General features: G+C 41.0%; 1 protein-coding gene across 9 annotated transcripts in view; it reads left to right on the forward strand.

The window, feature by feature from the left end:
* The window catches only part of RAPGEF6 (Rap guanine nucleotide exchange factor 6), a 139,858-nt gene that overhangs the window by 33,878 nt on the left and 86,872 nt on the right, over positions 1-19,108 (forward strand). For 8 of the 9 annotated variants that reach the window (XR_014561588.1, XM_083728343.1, XM_083728348.1 and 5 more), the window contains exons 5-6: positions 721-790; positions 7,390-7,533. Coding sequence is in view for 8 of the 9 variants with exons in the window: in XM_083728343.1 (XP_083584469.1) it covers positions 721-790; positions 7,390-7,533 (214 nt within the window). In the remaining variant the exon portion in view is untranslated. Of the gene's footprint in view, positions 1-463; positions 608-720; positions 791-7,389; positions 7,534-19,108 lie in introns of those variants that run through there. The other variant, XM_083728351.1, reaches the window with a different exon arrangement.

A 19,108-nucleotide genomic window follows, 5' to 3' on the forward strand; every position in this document is an offset into this window, starting at 1 on the left:
TATGTAACCTGAAGTATATGTAACCCGAGGTACCACAGTATGGACCACTTGATAGCTCTTGAAGTGGGTTACAGTACCTACACTTGCATAATATATACCCACAATAAGAGCAATAAAAACAATGTAAAATTATTTACATTAAAAATACATGAACAGTATCCATAATAACCATATCAGGAAAGTGGCAAAGCATTACAAGGCAGAAAAATGTAGACTCCCTAACCAACATAAAACACACTGTTCATGTAACCACTCATCCAACCACACTCTCACTATCTGTTCCCATAACCACTACGATCATTCACTCCTTCATATGGTACCTCTAGCAAGCAGCCACTCATGGGCAAACCACTCACTCTCAACATAATTACAACCCACATACCAAGGATTGCTGCCAAGCATATACATATAAGAGTGTCTTTCCGTCACTGAAGAACTAATGGACTTATGCCCCACAGGATCATCAATACTCTTCTCACATCTTTCACTTGGGAGTGGCTCAGTTCTATGCCACAACAATCTCTGATGGTTGAACAAGCTGCATAATGTGATGGTGCATCAAAAACACATATTGCCCCTTTAATAGGCAAGTGAAACACAATCAAAGGTATTGTTTCACAGTGTGCTGTTACTAGTATTCCTATAATTCATCCCTACTCTGTTTGATTTTGTTGCTTACTATTAATGTGTAATAATACTTTCCTTCTTTTTTCTTCTCAGCTTTGGCAAGCAGTCTGGAGGAAAACGAGGTTGCGAGTGTATTGTACTGGAGCCTTCTGAAATGATTGTGGTAAGGATAGACTTTTAAAAACCAGTGTGCATAGTCCCCCTTGAAATAGTCATGTTTGCTTTGGCTGCGGTTCTAGAGAATTCTATCACAAATCTTGCCATGGCTACCATCAATGAGTAGTGTGCTAGTGCATATTGCTGAAGCACTCCTGTCTTGCTCTGCATTTTCCGGAAACAGGAGCAACAAACCCATGAGTCTTGACTCACTCTTTGGGGTGTTCCTCTCCTGACTATGGTAATAAACCAAGTTTTGTTCTTGGCCTACTGGTGGCAGCTTGTTTGGCAGAAAGAAATTAGGAGTGCTAGTTTGTTGCTGCCAGCACCAGGAAGGAGAAAGTGAAATGGGAGTAATTTAATAGTGTGCACTTAGCACAGTGCTCATTCATGGTAACCCAAGATTTATGGCTTACTGTGACGTATGAACAGAGTGACTGTTATCTTCTTAATGAATGCTTCCCTATCATTATGGATACCATGCTCAATATGTCTCAGCTAAACTGTTTGTGTGTTTGCTGCAATATGGCACTACCGGCCCACAATCCTGTTATGTTCTACAGGTATTCTGATATCTTTTCTCCTTTCTCTAAACCATGGGTAGGCAAACTAAGGCCCAGGGGCCGGATCAGGCCCAAGCGCCTTCTAAATCCAGGCCGCAGACAGTTCGGGAATCAGCATGTTTTTTCATTAGAATGTGTCCTTTTATTTAAAATGCATCTCTGGGTTATTTGTGGGGCCTGCCTGGTGTTTTTACATGAATAGAATGTATGCTTTTATTTAAAATGCGTCTCTGGGTTATTTGTGCGGCCATAGGAATTTGTTCAATTTCCCATCCCCCAAATATAGTCCGGCCCCCCAAAAGGTCTGTGGGACAGTGGACTGGCCCCCGGCTGAAAAAGTTTGCTGACCCCTGTGAGTCTAAACAGATAACTAATGTTCCTCTGCTTTACCTAACTTCTGATGTTATTTGATTTTATTCTGTTTTTGTTATTCATTAGTACATGTATGTCAGCCGCACCTCAAGGTCAAGGGTACCAGGCTGGTGGAGGCTGACACACCTAGCACTTCATAACTTCTATTTGCTTTGGAACTTGTAAAATGTCATATATCTTTGTGTAGGCTGAGAGATGTGTGTGCACATGTATGCATGTGTACACTTAACTTGGGAATTGAAGCAAGACATCTTGACCACTTTGAAATATTTAAAAAGATACTGAAATGGAATTCTACAGCACATTCACTGAGTGTGAGCAGGAACTTCCCATCTGCAGTACTATATAGAAAAATGGATTAAGCTGCTAAACTGTAAGAGCAGTTCAGAAATAAAATGCCCTCCTTTCTCTGGATCTTAATCTCTATCTTATAAAGAGCTTTGCTTTAAAAAAAGCCTTTCATTTTTAAAAACCTAAGATATGGCTTATGAAACCTGAGCTTTTGAAGTTGTTTTAATGCTTACTGCCCAGTGCTGATGCTTTGATATATACCTATGACCTATTATTTCCTTTTTTTGCCTCTTTTTGTGTATTGCCAGAAAGTTTAGGTTAAAGCTGGATCATGTAAGATATTACTGAAAATATCAACCGCCTTATTTTTTCTGTGGCTGTATTGTTAGCGACATTTACATGGAATATTGCCTTTGTATGGTTCACTTTAAGCCATTGCTTCCTTGAACTCAAATCTGTTACAGCAGTCACCATATTTTTTTGGTCATTTGTGGGGTTTTTTTGGTATTACTCTTTGATCCAGCCTTTTGATTCTTGGATGTATTTCTTGTCTGTAACGGAGAGTAATGAGCCCATAAATTTTGATGTTGTCTCTTGGAAATGTGCTCCTTTTTGTTCTGAGAGTAATTGTGCACAGTGGGAAGATAGGATGCATTTCTTATATTGTGTTTTTATTTCTATCACTTTTTAATACCAACATATAAAAAGTCATGGTGGCTTTCCTTTGGCAACCTGGTGTTCTGATTACTCCTCACAGATAGCTTCTGCTACCGTCATACGCAAACACTTCTTTGTTTCTTTTGGGGAGCAACTTGTAGTTGCTCTGCTTGCAGCACTGAAGGATGCAAAATGCAGACTGCTATCCTCCTGACCCCCCAGCCCTCAGAAGGCAGGGAAAGTAGCACAGAAGGTTACCCTAACTGTTGTGCTCAGGGAACAGTATTAATGTCTTGGTTTAATTGATTGTATTGCAAGCCACTCTGAGAGCCTTTTTTGGCTGAAGTGTGGGGTACAAAGGCACCAAATAAATAAAATATTTCTTTTGCTCTCTGTATGCATTCTGGCCTTAAAAGTAAGAGGAATGGGAAATAATACTGGGTGACACATTGGGCTCACTACTGTCCTATCAGACTGAATGCATGGCTCTTTCAGACTTTGATTCAAGCAGGGTGGGGTTGGAGAGGGGAACTATTTTCTCTCAAGGACTGCATTTAGGCTGGGTGGCAGGGTTCCATGCCAGTGGTGAAGAAGAAGAAGAAGAAGAAGAAGAAGAAGAAGAAGAAGAAGAGGAGTTTGGATTTGATATCCCGCCTTTCACTCCCTTTAAGGAGTCTCAAAGCGGCTAACATTCTCCTTTCCCTTCCTCCCCCACAACAAACACTCTGTGAGGTGAGTGGGGCTGAGAGACTTCAAGGAAGTATGACTGGCCCAAGGTCACCCAGCAGCTGCATGTGGAGGAGCGGAGACGCGAACCCGGTTACCTAGGATTACGAGACTACCACTCTTAACCACTACACCACACTGGCTCTCAGTGGTGGGCAGGGCCCAAGCCAGGTTGTTTTCTTTTCTCCCTGCCACCTCTCCCCTCCTTTTTTTTTCACTTGCTTGTCACCTGCATGAAATTAGACCTAGCGCCACAGGTTGCCCACCCTTGGCTTAGACAATGGAGCTTTGCCATCTAGGCATACAACTTTGCATAGCACATTTTGCCACCTGGATGCCTATTGAGGCAACTAGTGCAATTGAATACATTTATCCTTGAATTTGGTTGCCATTGCTAATGGCCCATTTTTAGAATTCTTGGGCTACTGCTATGTCCTTTGCTGTCTTTGTTTTTAGAAATGTTATAGGTAAAGGTAAAGGTACCCCTGCCCGTACGGGCCAGTCTTGACAGACTCTGGGGTTGTGCGCCCATCTCACTCAAGAGGCCAGGGGCCAGCGCTGTCCGGAGACACTTCCGGGTCACGTGGCCAGCGTGACATCGCTGCCCTGGCGAGCCAGAGCCGCACACGGAAACGCCGTTTACCTTCCCGCTGGTAAGCGGTCCCTATTTATCTACTTGCACCCGGAGGTGCTTTCGAACTGCTAGGTTGGCAGGCGCTGGGACTGAGCAGCGGGAGCGCACCCCGCCGCAGGGATTCGAACCGCCGACCTTTCGATCGGCAAGTCCTAGGCGCTGAGGCTTTAACCCACAGCGCCACCTGCGTCCCTTAGAAATGTTATACTGTTACTTTATTCTGCTGTATGATTTCAGCTTTCTTGTATGGAATGTTTTATTGGTTAGTTTTTGTTAAATTTGTAAGTTACTTTGCCTAAGAAGCATTGGAAATCTACAGTGCCCAAGAAGCAGTGTAGTATAGAAAGCAAGAGAAATTGTCAACAAAAGCTGTTTGTTATAGAGATTTCTCAGTTCCTTTGACTGTATTTTTCAACTTAATAGTATAGTACTGGCAATATCTGAAGGAAGCAGGTGGGCGTAGTTACTATAGTTCCTGCTAGCAGTTCATTGTATTTGCCTTTCTGGTAACAAACATACTTAACCTTTTGCTTTCATAGTATTCAGCCTGTGTTGTGTATAAAAAAAACCTTGTTTCAACTGGAAGACTGCTTTGCATAGGTCCATAATTTCCTAAAAAACTATGATATATTTTCACTTGTGAACAGAATAATAGTGCTTGATTGTGAAGGTACTGAGAGTCCACAGTTCTTACTGAAAAACCTATGAGCTTAAGATATTTTTAGTCTTTCAAAGGGTTTGGAGTAAATGGCAATGACATTTCCTATTCAGATAGTAAAGTACTAGAAGTGGTTTGGGGGATTCTAGATTTGGTGAACTACAGAGTGAACTTGGAGAAAATGTTTTGATATATTTGTGGTTGCCAAGCTTTCTGGCTGTCAGGGACATATGCAAATAAGAGACGCTGTCTTGGGCACCCCCACCCCCAAATAATCTACTACACACCACAGCCTGTTATTTTAGCTACAATAGAATTCTTCTTTCATGCCTATTTTCAGCAGGGGATTAAGAACCTGCAGGTGCCAGGGAAGGCCTCTGTGGCACCTCTACTATATACAAATAATGAACTCATTTCACAAGTGCCAGTCTTTGTGCCTTATATCGCATCATAAGCACAAAAAAGGAACATACCAGCAGACTTGAATAATAATAGACTTGAAAAAGTGTGTGTGTTGTAATGTGTATTGTGTATGATCCATGAAGTGTAGTAACCTGTACTTTGTAATCTCTTACATGCTTTTTAAAAAACTTTGTACTCAGTCATCACTTCCAGAACAGCTTCTGGCATGAGATAATGACATCATCATACTGCGCAAAATCACAGCTAAAGTATTTGTAAATATGAAGACAGTCAAGTGCCTTTGCTTGCTGGGTGCACAAATGGCTGAAAAAAGATAAGAATTAGAAGAAAACAAATAAGAATCATGCCAGTGACTAGGAATGAATATAATTTTTATAATCATTTTCTACATTCCATGTAGAAATATTCTCATAACTACATAAACACATCTAAAACACAATAATTTTATTATTTATACCCCACCCATCTGGCTGGGTTTCCCTAGCCACTCTGGGCGGCTACATTTCTTCAGATATATTGTTCCTCAAATAACTATTATAAATATTTTTTGGTACAGCCTACCCATACCTTAAGGTCCATTGATTTCAGTGAGAGAAATTTAAGTAGCTGCTTTAATCTCCTTTGAAATCCATTGAAATTTAATGTGCACAACCTTGATAGGCTTCTACACTTGCTGAATGATCTACCATATTTTTTGTCCCATAGGGCGCTCCGGCCCATACGACGCATCTAGTTTTTTGGGGGGGAAATAAAGGACATTTCCCCCCCCTTTATTTTCCCCCCCAAAACCAGGTCGGGGAACAGCGGGATGGCCCCGCTGTCCCCCGAGCTTGTGGGGCTGGCGCTGGGGAGAAGCGCGCTTCTCCCCAGTGCCAGCCTCCAAACCAGGTCGGGGAACAGTGGGAAGGCGCGCTGCGCCTCCCTGATGTCCCCCGAGCTTGTGGGCTGCAGGCTGCTGCCCGCAAGCCTTGCGAGCCCGCGGGAACACCCGCCGGGCTCGCAAGGCTTGCGGATAGCTTCCTGAAGCCTGGAGAGTGAGAGGGGTTGGTGTGCACCGACCCCTCTCGCTCTCTAGGCTTCAGCGAAAGCCTGCATTCGCCCCATAGGATGCACACACATTTCCCCTTCATTTTTGGAGGGGGAAAAGTGCGTCCTATAGGGCGAAAATACGGTAATTCTTTCAAATATTGATACCTGTATGAGTTGTGTGTTTTTCAGTGCAGTGGATCACTTGCATTGGTAGACGAGGATCGTAAGACCTTTTTCCAGTTTGAAAATGAACCTTCTATAAGTGTTTTAAGTGCAAATGTTCCTCGCTATTTTCTCAGTTCTTTTTACATGCCAGCCAGTTGCAGTGATAAACTAATTCCTTCCCTTGGTACACACTTACATGTAATATACAGTTGAAATACTGAATAGACACCGTTGGCACTTGTTTCTTATATACTGTATTTTTTGCACCATAACACTCACTTTTTTCCTCCTAGAAAGTAAGGGGAAATGTCTGTGTGTGTTATGGAGGAAATACCTACGGGTGGCATGCTCACGGATTTTCCTCCTCTAAAAACTACGTGCGTGTTATGGTTGGGTGCATGTTATAGAGCGAAAAATACGGTATATGTGTCTGTCTGTGTTGTTTCCTGCTGAGATTTCGAACGGAAATGTGAAGATAGGACTTGCTTTTTATAGAATAAATGATCATGAAGGGCAGTAAGCTTTCAGCCTGAACTACTGTAATATGGTTCAAAATGTCGTTTCAAAAAGTTAGCCTTGTCACATTATAGCTGCAGCTAAGGTTTTAACAATCTGATGTATGGAGCATCAGGACTTTTTTAAAAAAAGTGTTTTACTGCATGTTTTTGAGGTACTGGAACATTGGTGAGTGGAAGAGAGCAAATTGTGTATGTTGATGTTGTAGTTTAATATATAGCTATCAAACTGACAACTTTTACCCCGTGACTATGCAACTGTTTTAATTTTAAACAGTCTGAGTTCAATGAATAGTTTTTTTTATTGCTGGTAAGGTAGTCTTGCTTAGTTTGGGGGGTGGGGGAACGCTCTTTCCGGGAAGGAAATTGTGGCCTTCCAACTCATTGTAATAACACTGTTGAAGACGTGTAGCTCTAGTTTCAGGATCTTGCAATAGGCTGCCTTCAGATAAACTTCCCCAGACGTTACTAGCTCACGTTGAGCTTTTTCTCATGAGTTTTTTAAGATTACACAGACTTTCAATGATATGGAAGAATTGGATGTTTAATCAGGATCCTGAACATGTGTTCCAGGTGGATAACTCGAAAGAGAATGAAGACAACATCCTGCAAAGGGAAGTGCCCCTCCGACAATCTCGACGGAGGTTTAGGAAGATTAACCAGAGGGGAGAACGTCAGACCATCACAGATAACGTGGATGTTAGCAGCTATCTTTCGGTGAGTGTACTTATTTCCATGTTCCAACCTGTTTGGCTGAGGCTTGCTCTTTCTGTGGGAAATATTGATGAAGTCAGAGATGAAGAAGTGGATAAAATTTACAAAGGTGATTTTGTTGGACTTAGAGTTGTAGATGGCTATTTAGGAGTTGACTGTAATGCAACTGTAGCCTTTAAAGAATCATGCTAATGTACTACCCGTTGGTGAAAACTACTCCAGAACAAATCACTCTGTGGTCACATTTAGTAAGTTTAGACTGAGACTGATCAAGTGGAATTGTGTTCAGATGCATTTTCTGGTAGACCCAGTTGCTACCAAAACTCCAGATATTTAGTATGATTAATTATTTGTTGGACTCTATTATGCATCATCTCATTTTTTTCTAGGTTTTTAGCAATCTCCATTACAAAAGGTTTATGGCTGCTAACCAAAGCACACACATGCACAAACTTTGATTTAAAGTATAATTTGATTAGGTTCTCATCCACTTTTTGTCAGCCTAACTCTGAATACCAAAAGATTGATCACAGACAACTGTTCAGAAAGTTTAAGCTTCAATTTTGGATTTATTTATTTTTTAAAAGAAGACATGGACATATTTGCATCCTCTTCCCTATTTTGTTCAGGCTGTAAATGAAGGGGATCTGTAGGAAACAAGCCTCAGGCTGCTGCTTGGTGTGCCTATAGGGTAGAATCAGCCCAAATCAGGAAGAGCTGTCTTGTGCGAGTGGATGCCTCCCTTGGGGATTCCTTGCCTCACACTGTAGCCTCACTGTTACAGAGCAATCCTAAACTCTGGACAGTGTTTTGGGGCTGAGTACAGGACAGAGAAGGGAGAGAACAATATTGGTTGATACCATTTGCTTGAAATCGCAGGAGGGGAGAGTTCTCCTGACCAAGGGACCTGCTTGCAAGCTTACCACAGGCATTTGGTTGGCCACTGTGAGAACAGGATGCTGGATCCTTAGATGGTCCATTTGCCTGATCCAGCAGGCTCTTCTTATATTCATGTGCTGTGTTCTGCTCAGACAACCATGGGAAAAAGGCATGCTCACACACATTAATTGATCCCACCTTTAGGCAGAGTTTTATCTTTGTTACAGTTGTGATAACGGTAAGATAAAAAATGTTCTCTGAGTGCAATCCTATTCTTTCTGGGAGTAAGTTCCATGGAACTCTTTTGAGTAGACATATAGAGATTTACTCCATACTTGCATGCTGACATAAAATTATTTGATATCAGTGGTAAAAATTATTACAATAAGTAATTGTAATTATTAAAGTAAGTAACTCGGATGGTAACATAATAAATTGTGACTGGTAGGGAGAATTTGTTGCTTGTTTTGAGAGTTCTAGGGCAAGACTTTTTTGTTTAAAATGTATAATCCTTGAAAAAGATTGGTGTAGTGAATACAGTACTGTGGTAATTTTAACTGAATTGAAGTGCATATTTCAGGCATATTTTCACTGAAAAAGGAAAGAAAATAGGTTTTCATATTTGCCTTTAATATAAAATATATAGTAATTAACTTCAGAATATTGGCCGTATGCTCTGGTACAAGAGTTACTGTAAAAGCAGGAAAAGATGATAATTTCACAATTAGGAATTGTCTGTGATACTTGCATGATTTTTGATAGTGAATGTATGAATATCCTTAAACACATCATTCAATCAGATTGACATGTTCTTGCACTTGGGATGTATTTAATGTTTACAGGCTGTGTATTCATTTTCCCAATATGTAAAGTAATAGCTGTTTCAGATCTTTTCCCTCTTTTATTTATCAGTCAGTCTTGTATTGTATCTTTCTATCAAGGGGCACAGGATAATTTACCTGTTTGTTTTAAAAAATGTCAGCATAAGAAGTCAGTGAAGCATAAGGCTATGGGAATTTGAATTTTGGATTAATGTAATCAAGGCAGAAAGATGAGATTTCCCTTTTTGCAGTAATTGAGGGAATCTTGCAGTTTTGGTTGAGTTGAGGCCCTTCTGTATAATCCACCTGAGATTGTTCCATTTTATGTTGGGCAGTTATTTAGCCCAGTTGTGATGGGGAACGATTCCCCCTTCCCAGTAAATAGCTCCCCACTGTTGCAGACATCTGAGAGAACAACCAGCAGATGATTCTTTTCCTGTTACTAAGGAACTAACTCTAGTTTTGTGTGGGATGCATTTAACCAGGATGTGAATTTTTCTTTTATTAATTTAAAATTGATTTAGCAAGGACTTGCCATTGGAAAATGCTAATCATTCCATAACAAGGACTTATCTGGTTTCAGTTCCCATATTGCAAATTGTCCTCCTGGGAAGCCAGCAAGATGTCCTTTATGCTCAAGTACTGTTTAGACCAGTAGCTTTTGTATACCAGAATTTTAATTTCTCATAGGTTTACTTTCATCTTTTTAATGCATTCATCTCCTATTAAATTGATATATTATTGTGAGCTTCACCCAACCCTAACAAAAGGTACCCAAGAATAGGATAGGGAATCTCAGACTCAGGGGTCTAATGGCTGGCCCTCAAGCACCAGTCACTGCAATTTTTAGTCTTACATCTCCCATTGACCCCACTCCTCAAATGGTTTGACTTGGCTGGAATGGTACTGTGAAAAAGCCTCTTGCCTGCCTAGATGGTTTCTCTTGCTGAAAGGCAGCCTACAATGCAAAACGTATTTTGCCTCTGGTTGCACCCACTAGTCGAAAGGTTCCCCATGAGGGAATGCAGACCCAATGAAGAAAAAAAAAAAAGGTTTTCCCCACTCCTCCTGTGAACCATACCTTCAAGTAGTTTGTTATGATATCATGACATACTGTAGTAATTCAGTAACTGCTCTCTGATTTTCCCATCCCTGAAGTTTCGGACAGTTTGTTTCAATCTGCCTAGAATGTCTTGCTCTCAGTTTAACCGCTTGAAAAGAGCTGGTATCTCACTTCTCATCTGTGTGAGATGAAGACTTGGGTAAAGCAAAATAGCTCTTTGTCTCCTTTTTAAAAAAATAACGTTTGCTAGCTCTCCAAAGTCCCTTTCATCCATCTTACTCTTTGTTATCTGATGTTCTTTGCTCATGAATGTACCTGGGCTCAAACATGTAATCAGAAAGGACTTCAGTGGATACTGGTTAGTTCAGCAGTCAATCTTCTGTTCTTGTTTTGTTTTTTGGTAGGGGAGCTAAGCAAATATGTCTGACAGTTTGGTCTCTTATTTTGTGGTTTGTATTAATGCTTCAGTCAGATGATTGTTAACCTTGTTAGCAGAAAGAAGCTGTGACTGTGGTGAATTAATTTCCTGAACAGTCTAGATACAAAAGTAAGCTACTTCTGTATGCCATCTATGAACATGTAATTTACTGCTTCATTTGCTACCTTGGTACTTGCAGGAAAAAGATGTTTGTCTGGAGCTTATACAGAGAATTGCAATGTATTGTACAGGAATGCTGCAAATTTCTGTGATGGGGTTTTTTTTTTTTTGGTGTGGGAATTCCTTGAACTTTAGTCAGGCTCATTTAGCAAGATGTGTGGAAGACTGATAGTCATATCTGTCATAGAGTGCTGTTAAGCGATGTTGTCAACTGTTACAGGAAGCTGCTTCTCTGGCTGAATGCCTGGTTAGTAACTCAAAGGGAGCATAACAGGCTTAAGATGGCATCCAAAAGAACAGCATGAAGAACCAGGCAAACTAAACTCCCTGGTGAGGTGACAAGGAATTGTCTCTTCTGATTTCTTGTTCTAGTTTTATATCTAAAGGAAACAAGCATCATCAAATTATTTTGATGCAGCTTTGATTTATTATGACTTAAGCCTTTCATTTCTGTCTCTAAAGTATCGTAGTGCACACCTTTTTCTTTTAGAAACTAACATATTTTCAATTTTAAAATGTAGCTAATGTTACTCAATGTATATTCTTAATTTAGTGGGCCACTTGGCATGAAATGCTAAGCTAGACTATAGCTTAGCATGATCAAACACATGTGGGTTTCTGGAGAGAAGATTATTGTGTTGCTGCTGCTTTGCTCCTCATTGTTTAGCTCAGTGTTGTTTCTGAACACAGCCTTGTGATTTGTCTTCCCCACTCTTGGTTTCAGCTCATGGAATGAGACAAACCATGATCTGAGCTCTGACTAACACTAAGTCAAACCATGGCTTAGCCCAGGTAGTGTGATGCAACAGTACTAAGGGAGTTATGCAGTGGCTGAAATTTTAAATGATTGTTCTGTTGTATATAGTGAACAAAACACTGAACTTTGGGGTATTATGCATATATTTATTGGCTTATCGAAAAATATAGCAACTAAGTTGCTCCCAGGAATAATGTCAGTATATTACACTTTGTACTGTTCTAGCCAGTGCAGTTGAACTTTTAATTGTAATTTTAAAAATGTAGGAATGTAGAAAATGCTCCAGTTATCATGAATATATGGGTTCCTGAAGAGACTATCTCTGTGTTGTCAATGCTAGTTGGGCTTCGTAGAGCATTACTAGTGATGCTGTAATAAATATATTAAATAATTAAAATGTCCTGTGAGACTCTGGATGTGCTTCCTTCCAGTCAGCCTCCTACAAGGGCATCCGATTCTACTGTGTCTTTTCATTTGGGAGTGACTGATCTCCCATGACAGAGAAGTGTCAGAATTCTGTGGCCTCAGAGAACGTCATCTGCTGCATCTGGGCATAAGTGTTAGAGTGAAATGCTTCTTAATTTTTAATTTAGAAAAAAGTATGCGGCTTGGTTATTGGAGACATTGTAAGAGAATGTTAGAATAGGGAAATTATGGCCCTTTTAAAAAAGTATTAAACAGATACTGCTGAAGCCCATCCATTCTATTAAGTGGCTGTGTCTAGTTTTTGCCATCTCTTTTGTTGTTTAGTCTCTACACACTGCTTACATTACTTGTGGAGAAAGGAAGATGGAAGGACCAGTCCATGATTGTCTGCTCCTGAAATGTGATCAATAGTTGCAAATCATTCAACTTCTTAAGAGCAAGCATGCCAGGACTGCATATTGAGTGCAGAGTACTGCTTCTATAACTAATTGGAACAAAAGATTTATTTGATTCCGGCCAAAGTATGTATCACAATTGGAATGCAGCCAGAATTCTTGGTTTAATGTTCATCCATTCTCAGCACAGAAAGAGTTAGCAATATACTTGCTTTTAAAAATATCTTCTTTGGTGATTCTCTTCACAAGCATCTTAATGCTTATAGCCATTTCGCTACCTATTTTGAAAATATTTGTATTAGAAGTTTATATTGTTAACTCTTGACTTTGGGAACACTGTGGTATTCAGTTGCTTTGTAACCCTTATTCAAATGCAGTTGGATCCAAGGTTCCATGAGCACGAGCGGAATATATTGCCATCTGTATATGGTATATGCAAATTTCCCGTTTGGCTGCATTTTTAGCTCTTAAAATTTCAGAAGGCAAGTGCAGTTTGTAGGAAGAAATGCTCATTTATTGTATGACCATTTTGTGCATCCAGCTGCTCCTGGAAACCAGCAGGTTTGTAGCTCTCATAAGTGTTGAGATGAGCCTATAAGAATGGAGTCAATGGAAATTGTGGCTGGACAGGTAAAGATGCAGGTACTGGCTGATGGATGTCAGCATCATGGCTTTGATTGTATGAGACCCCTGATTAAGAGCCTTGATGTAAGAATCTGCTCTTAGCATCACTGTTCAGGGGCCAGGAGCAAGGCTGAACAACTGAAAAAGTGATTCCTATGAAAAAGTGATTGACTATACAAAAGCCTTTGACTGTGTCGACCACAGCAAACTATGGCAAGTTCTTAAAGAAATGGGAGTGCCTGATCACCTCATCTGTCTCCTGAGAAATCTCTATGTGGGACAAGAAGCTACAGTTAGAACTGGATATGGAACAACTGATTGGTTCAAAATTGGGAAAGGCTGTATATATATATATATATATATATATATATGCAGGTTTTGGTGTCCTCGGGTGTCTTCCCGTGTAAAAGTTGGGGTGTCTAGGCGACGTTTCGACGAGGTCTCACTCGTCATCTTCAGGCTGGTGCTTTCGGCTTCTTGTTACTGGAACAGAGCGGGATCTCAATGTTTGAGTTCCTATAAATACTGTAGAGGGGGTGTGGTGTCTAGCCTCCAATGTTCTGGGCAGAGAGGAAGTTCCCAGGCTAGTGTGCCTTTTCTTCTTTTGTTCCTTAATTACTTGAGAGATACCTTGAGTGATTTCTTGAGTGATATCCTGAGTACCACTTAGGTGGGTCATTAGGTGTGGATTAGTTGCTAAAGTCTTTGTGTCTTGACCTCTTGAACTTTGTGAAGAGTTTTCCTGAGAAGATGGCTGTATTGCACTTAGTTGTGCTTTGGCTTGGCTTCGTGTATAGGGGCGAGCTGTGGTTTTGTGGCTTGTGTCAGCCAGATCTGTGTAGGGATTGCAGGGGGGTGCAGCATCCGGAGGTGCCACCATGGATTGGCTACTGGATGGTGTCAGTAATTCATCTGTGGAGAGGGTCTGGGTTTGGGTCTGGTGTGGTTGATTGGTGTTGGCGTTCTGTGTGCCTCTGGATCTGGTGTCAGTTTTTGTGGGGAGGGCTAATTTCCAGATGTCTGGCAAGCGGGATGTGTCGTCACGCTTGTTCATGTTGTGAGGGTGTTTCTCTATCTCGATGGCTTCCATGATTATTCTCTTGTGGTGATGTTCCGTGTTAAAGAGCAATTTGGAATCTGCAAAATTAATTTCGTGTCCTGTTTCTTTCATGTGTTGGAAAAGAGAGGAAGTTTTTTCTTCTTTTTTGACGGCATTCTTGTGTTCTGCGATACGTGCATTTATTCGTCTGTTTGTTTGTCCAATGTACGTGGCTGGGCAGACTTTGCAGGGTATTTCATAGATCCCTTGGTTTTCCAACTGGATTTTATCCTTGGGGTTTCTGAGGATATTGGCTATTTTTTGGTTGGTGCAAAAGGCTGTTTTGATATTGTGTTTATGGAGGATTTTGCTAATTTTATCTGTAGTGCCCTTGATATAAGGAAGGAGGGCCATGCCATTGTTTTCTTCTGTGTCTTGGTTTTTGGGGGGTGTTTCCTTTTGGGGGGTGTTTCCTTTTTCCCCCCAAAAACCAAGACACAGAAGAAAACAATGGCATGGCCCTCCTTCCTTATATCAAGGGCACTACAGATAAAATTAGCAAAATCCTCCATAAACACAATATCAAAACAGCCTTTTGCACCAACCAAAAAATAGCCAATATCCTCAGAAACCCCAAGGATAAAATCCAGTTGGAAAACCAAGGGATCTATGAAATACCCTGCAAAGTCTGCCCAGCCACGTACATTGGACAAACAAACAGACGAATAAATGCACGTATCGCAGAACACAAGAATGCCGTCAAAAAAGAAGAAAAAACTTCCTCTCTTTTCCAACACATGAAAGAAACAGGACACGAAATTAATTTTGCAGATTCCAAATTGCTCTTTAACACGGAACATCACCACAAGAGAATAATCATGGAAGCCATCGAGATAGAGAAACACCCTCACAACATGAACAAGCGTGACGACACATCCCGCTTGCCAGACATCTGGAAATTAGCCCTCCCCACAAAAACTGACACCAGATCCAGAGGCACACAGAACGCCAACACCAATCAACCACACCAGACCCAAACCCAGACCCTCTCCACAGATGAATTACTGACACCATCCAGTAGCCAATCCATGGTGGCACCTCCGGATGCTGCACCCCCCTGCAATCCCTACACAGATCTGGCTGACACAAGCCACAAAACCACAGCTCGCCCCTATACACGAAGCCAAGCCAAAGCACAACTAAGTGCAATACAGCCATCTTCTCAGGAAAACTCTTCACAAAGTTCAAGAGGTCAAGACACAAAGACTTTAGCAACTAATCCACACCTAATGACCCACCTAAGTGGTACTCAGGATATCACTCAAGAAATCACTCAAGGTATCTCTCAAGTAATTAAGGAACAAAAGAAGAAAAGGCACACTAGCCTGGGAACTTCCTCTCTGCCCAGAACATTGGAGGCTAGACACCACACCCCCTCTACAGTATTTATAGGAACTCAAACATTGAGATCCCGCTCTGTTCCAGTAACAAGAAGCCGAAAGCACCAGCCTGAAGATGACGAGTGAGACCTCGTCGAAACGTCGCCTAGACACCCCAACTTTTACACGGGAAGACACCCGAGGACACCAAAACCTGCATTCCTGTACCCGTGAAAATCTACGAAAGCAAATATATATATATATATATATATAAAATACATTTTTATTCAAGTTATATAAAGACAGGTAAAAATAAACAAATACAACAAAAAAGTATATACAACAGTAGAGCCCAACAGAATATGATTTTTTTTATTATGGTTTTTTACGTTGTATAATTTAAGGAAGAGAACACTGGGAAAGGCTGTATATTGTCTCCCTGCTTATTTAACTTATATGCAGAATTCATCATGCGAAAGGCTGGGCTGGATGAATCCCAAGCCGGAATTAAGTTTGCCGGAAGAAATATCAACAACCTCAGATATGCAGATGACACAACCTTGATGGCAGAAAGTGAGGTGGAATTAAAGAACCTTTTAATGAGGGTGAAAGAGGAGAGTGCAAAATATGGTCTGAAGCTCAACATCAAAAAAACAAAGATCATGGCCACTGGGCCCATCACCACCTGGCAAATAGAAGGGGAAGAAATGGAGGCAGTGAGAGATTTTACTTTCTTGGGCTCCATGATCACTGCAGATGGTGACAGCAGTCACGAAATTAAAAGACGCCTGCTCCTTGGGAGAAAGGCGATGGCAAACCTAGACAGCATCTTAAAAAGCAGAGACATCACCTTGCCAACAAAGGTCCGTATAGTTAAAGCCATGGTTTTCCCAGTAGTGATGTATGGAAGTGAGAGCTGGACCATCAAGAAGGCTGATCGCCGAAGAATTGATGCTTTCGAATTATGGTGCTGGAGGAGACTCTTGAGAGTCCCATGGACTGCAAGAAGATCAAACGTATCCATTCTTAAGGAAATCAGCCCTGGGTGCTCACTGGAAGGACAGATCCTGAAGCTGAGGCTCCAATACTTTGGCCACCTCATGAGAAGATAAGACTCCCTGGAAAAGACCCTGATGTTGGGAAAGATGGAGGGCACAAGGAGAAGGGGACGACAGAGGACGAGATGGTTGGACAGTGTTCTTGAAGCTACCAGCATGAGTCTGACCAAACTGCGGGAGGCAGTGGAAGACAGTAGTGCCTGGCGTGCTCTGTTTCATGGGGTCACGAAGAGTCGGGCACGACTAAACGACTAAACAACAACAACAACAAAAGGTTATTACATAAGGTCCAGGAAGCCAGGTGCTAGTTGTCTCTTGGTCTATTTTTCTCAGATTGTCTTCTGTCAAGTGTTCCCACTGGGCAATGTTTTTAAATCAACAGTACTTGTATCAACTTACAATCATATATTGGTTTAATAAGTTGAGATAGGAACAAGTGTTTCAGCCATGTGTGCAGCCCCTTTGCTGCTCCTTTCCTGGCAGAAGCAAACAAGCTAGGGCATCTTCCAATACACTGTCTTCTTCTGAACTGGGAAATTCTGGTTAGCAGCTTTGGAAAAACCAGGATACAGTGTATAAGTCAGCTTCAAACAATGGCTTAGCAGCTTCAGAACATGCTTGAATATTAACTGTGCTTGCCTGGTTGGGACAAACTGGGAAAGTAATGTTAATAGAAGACTTCCTTGTTTGCTTGCACAAAGGAAAGCATGAGTGGGTTTTGTGCACAGCCAACTTCTCCATTAATCTTGGCTTATGACTGCTGTGAAGTTCCACCAACTGAAATGCTCTTGCCTTAGGGGTTTGAAACAGTATGCTGATTGGTTCACTTACTTGAGCCATTTCTAAAATGATTTACTGAATAATTTTATCAAGGTACTTTTGGTGTAATTTATTCTTGAACCTTTTAAAGAGATTTATCACAGGCATGAAATTCAACAAAGATTCTTCATGTTAGGAAAAGCTTCCTCTACTGAATTTGTGTCATGAAAGTCTTTCCATCTCCATAAGATCCACTTTTACAAGACAGGCCAGGAAAGCTTTTTGTTCCCTATATATAGAATATAGAAACTGTCGTTCAGATCTCTCTATCATCTATCTATATCTATCTATCTATCTATCTATCTATCTATCTATCTATCTATCTATCTATCTATCTATCATCTATCTATCTATCATCTCTCTCTCTCTCTATCTATCTATCATCTATCTATCTATCTATCTATCTATCTATCTATCTATCTATCTATCTATATCTATCTATCATCACAGATGAAACAGAATACTTTGTCTCAAATAAACACATCTCAGTTTAACTAGCAGAGATGTAAATGGACCTTTTGCCCACACATGTGAGCTGTTATTAAAGCAGGAAATCTCTAATAAACCATAGTGTTCTGTTTCATCCAAACTGGGAATCCATGGTTATTGGCAATGGAAAAAGTCAGAATCTTAAACCCTCTTCAAACTGTAGCTTAAGATCGTGACTTGTATGCAACCTGGTAACCATAGTTTTCTGGTTCTGATGAAATGGAAAACTGTGATTAATTGGAGACTGTCTGGTTTAATCACTGCTTGTATGAAGGGAAAAGTGAAAGCACTGCTAATGCAGGAAACATTTGTTGTTGTTGTTTAGTCGTGCCCGACTCTTCGTGACCCCATGAAACAGAGCACGCAAGGCACTCCTGTCTTCCACTGCCTCCCGCAGTTTGGTCAAACTCATGCTGGTAGCTTCGAGAACACTGTCCAACCATCTTATCCTCTGACGTCCCCTTCTCCTTGTGCCCTCAATCTTTCCCAACATCAGGGTCTTTTCCAGGGAGTCTTCTCTTCTCATGAGGTGGCCAAAGTACTGGAGCCTCAGCTTCACGATCTGTCCTTCCAGTGAGCACTCAGGGCTGATTTCCTTCAGAATGGATAGGATGCAGGAAACATACTTATTAATATTTTGGCTTGTTAAACAAAGATACGATTGTCCGAACTTTAAATATCTGTTTTTAAGCTGATATTGTTTTCTGAAGCTGATAGAATAAGATCTGAAAAGTAGGACATGTTGAGACCAGTCATCCTGTGAACTCCCTGTGTGTAACAGGTTAAGGTCTTCCATATTGATGCTTCACACACTCCTGGTGTTCAGGGAAGCCAGCATTTCATAGGGACCTATGTTTGGTGGAAATTTTTACTCCAATCTCTAATGTTGTGGTGCTCCAGTATGTATGCAGAAGTTAGCATTAGCAAAAAAATGTGGTGCAATAAATGTGGACGCCTATGTTTTTGCAGAGCTCTGTTTGTGTGCATGCCTGGACACCTGCATCATCAGAGTAGCTGTGCTTTGATGGATTGCATTTGGTCATACTAGTCTAGCTGCTCCAGCATCCTTACAGAATTTCTTAATATAGGTGTACAATCCTTTTAAGAAAAATGAATTGTCTTTCTCTAGCAGTATTATGTTTGCTGTGTGATTTGAGAAAACCTATTCCTCCTAATAGCAGCAGTTGTAACAACCATGTTTGAAGAGAACTGTTTATGCAGGCACATGAAG

This window comes from Podarcis gaigeae (assembly GCF_964106915.1).
Source record: "Podarcis gaigeae genome assembly, chromosome: 2".
NCBI lineage: Eukaryota > Metazoa > Chordata > Lepidosauria > Squamata > Lacertidae > Podarcis > Podarcis gaigeae.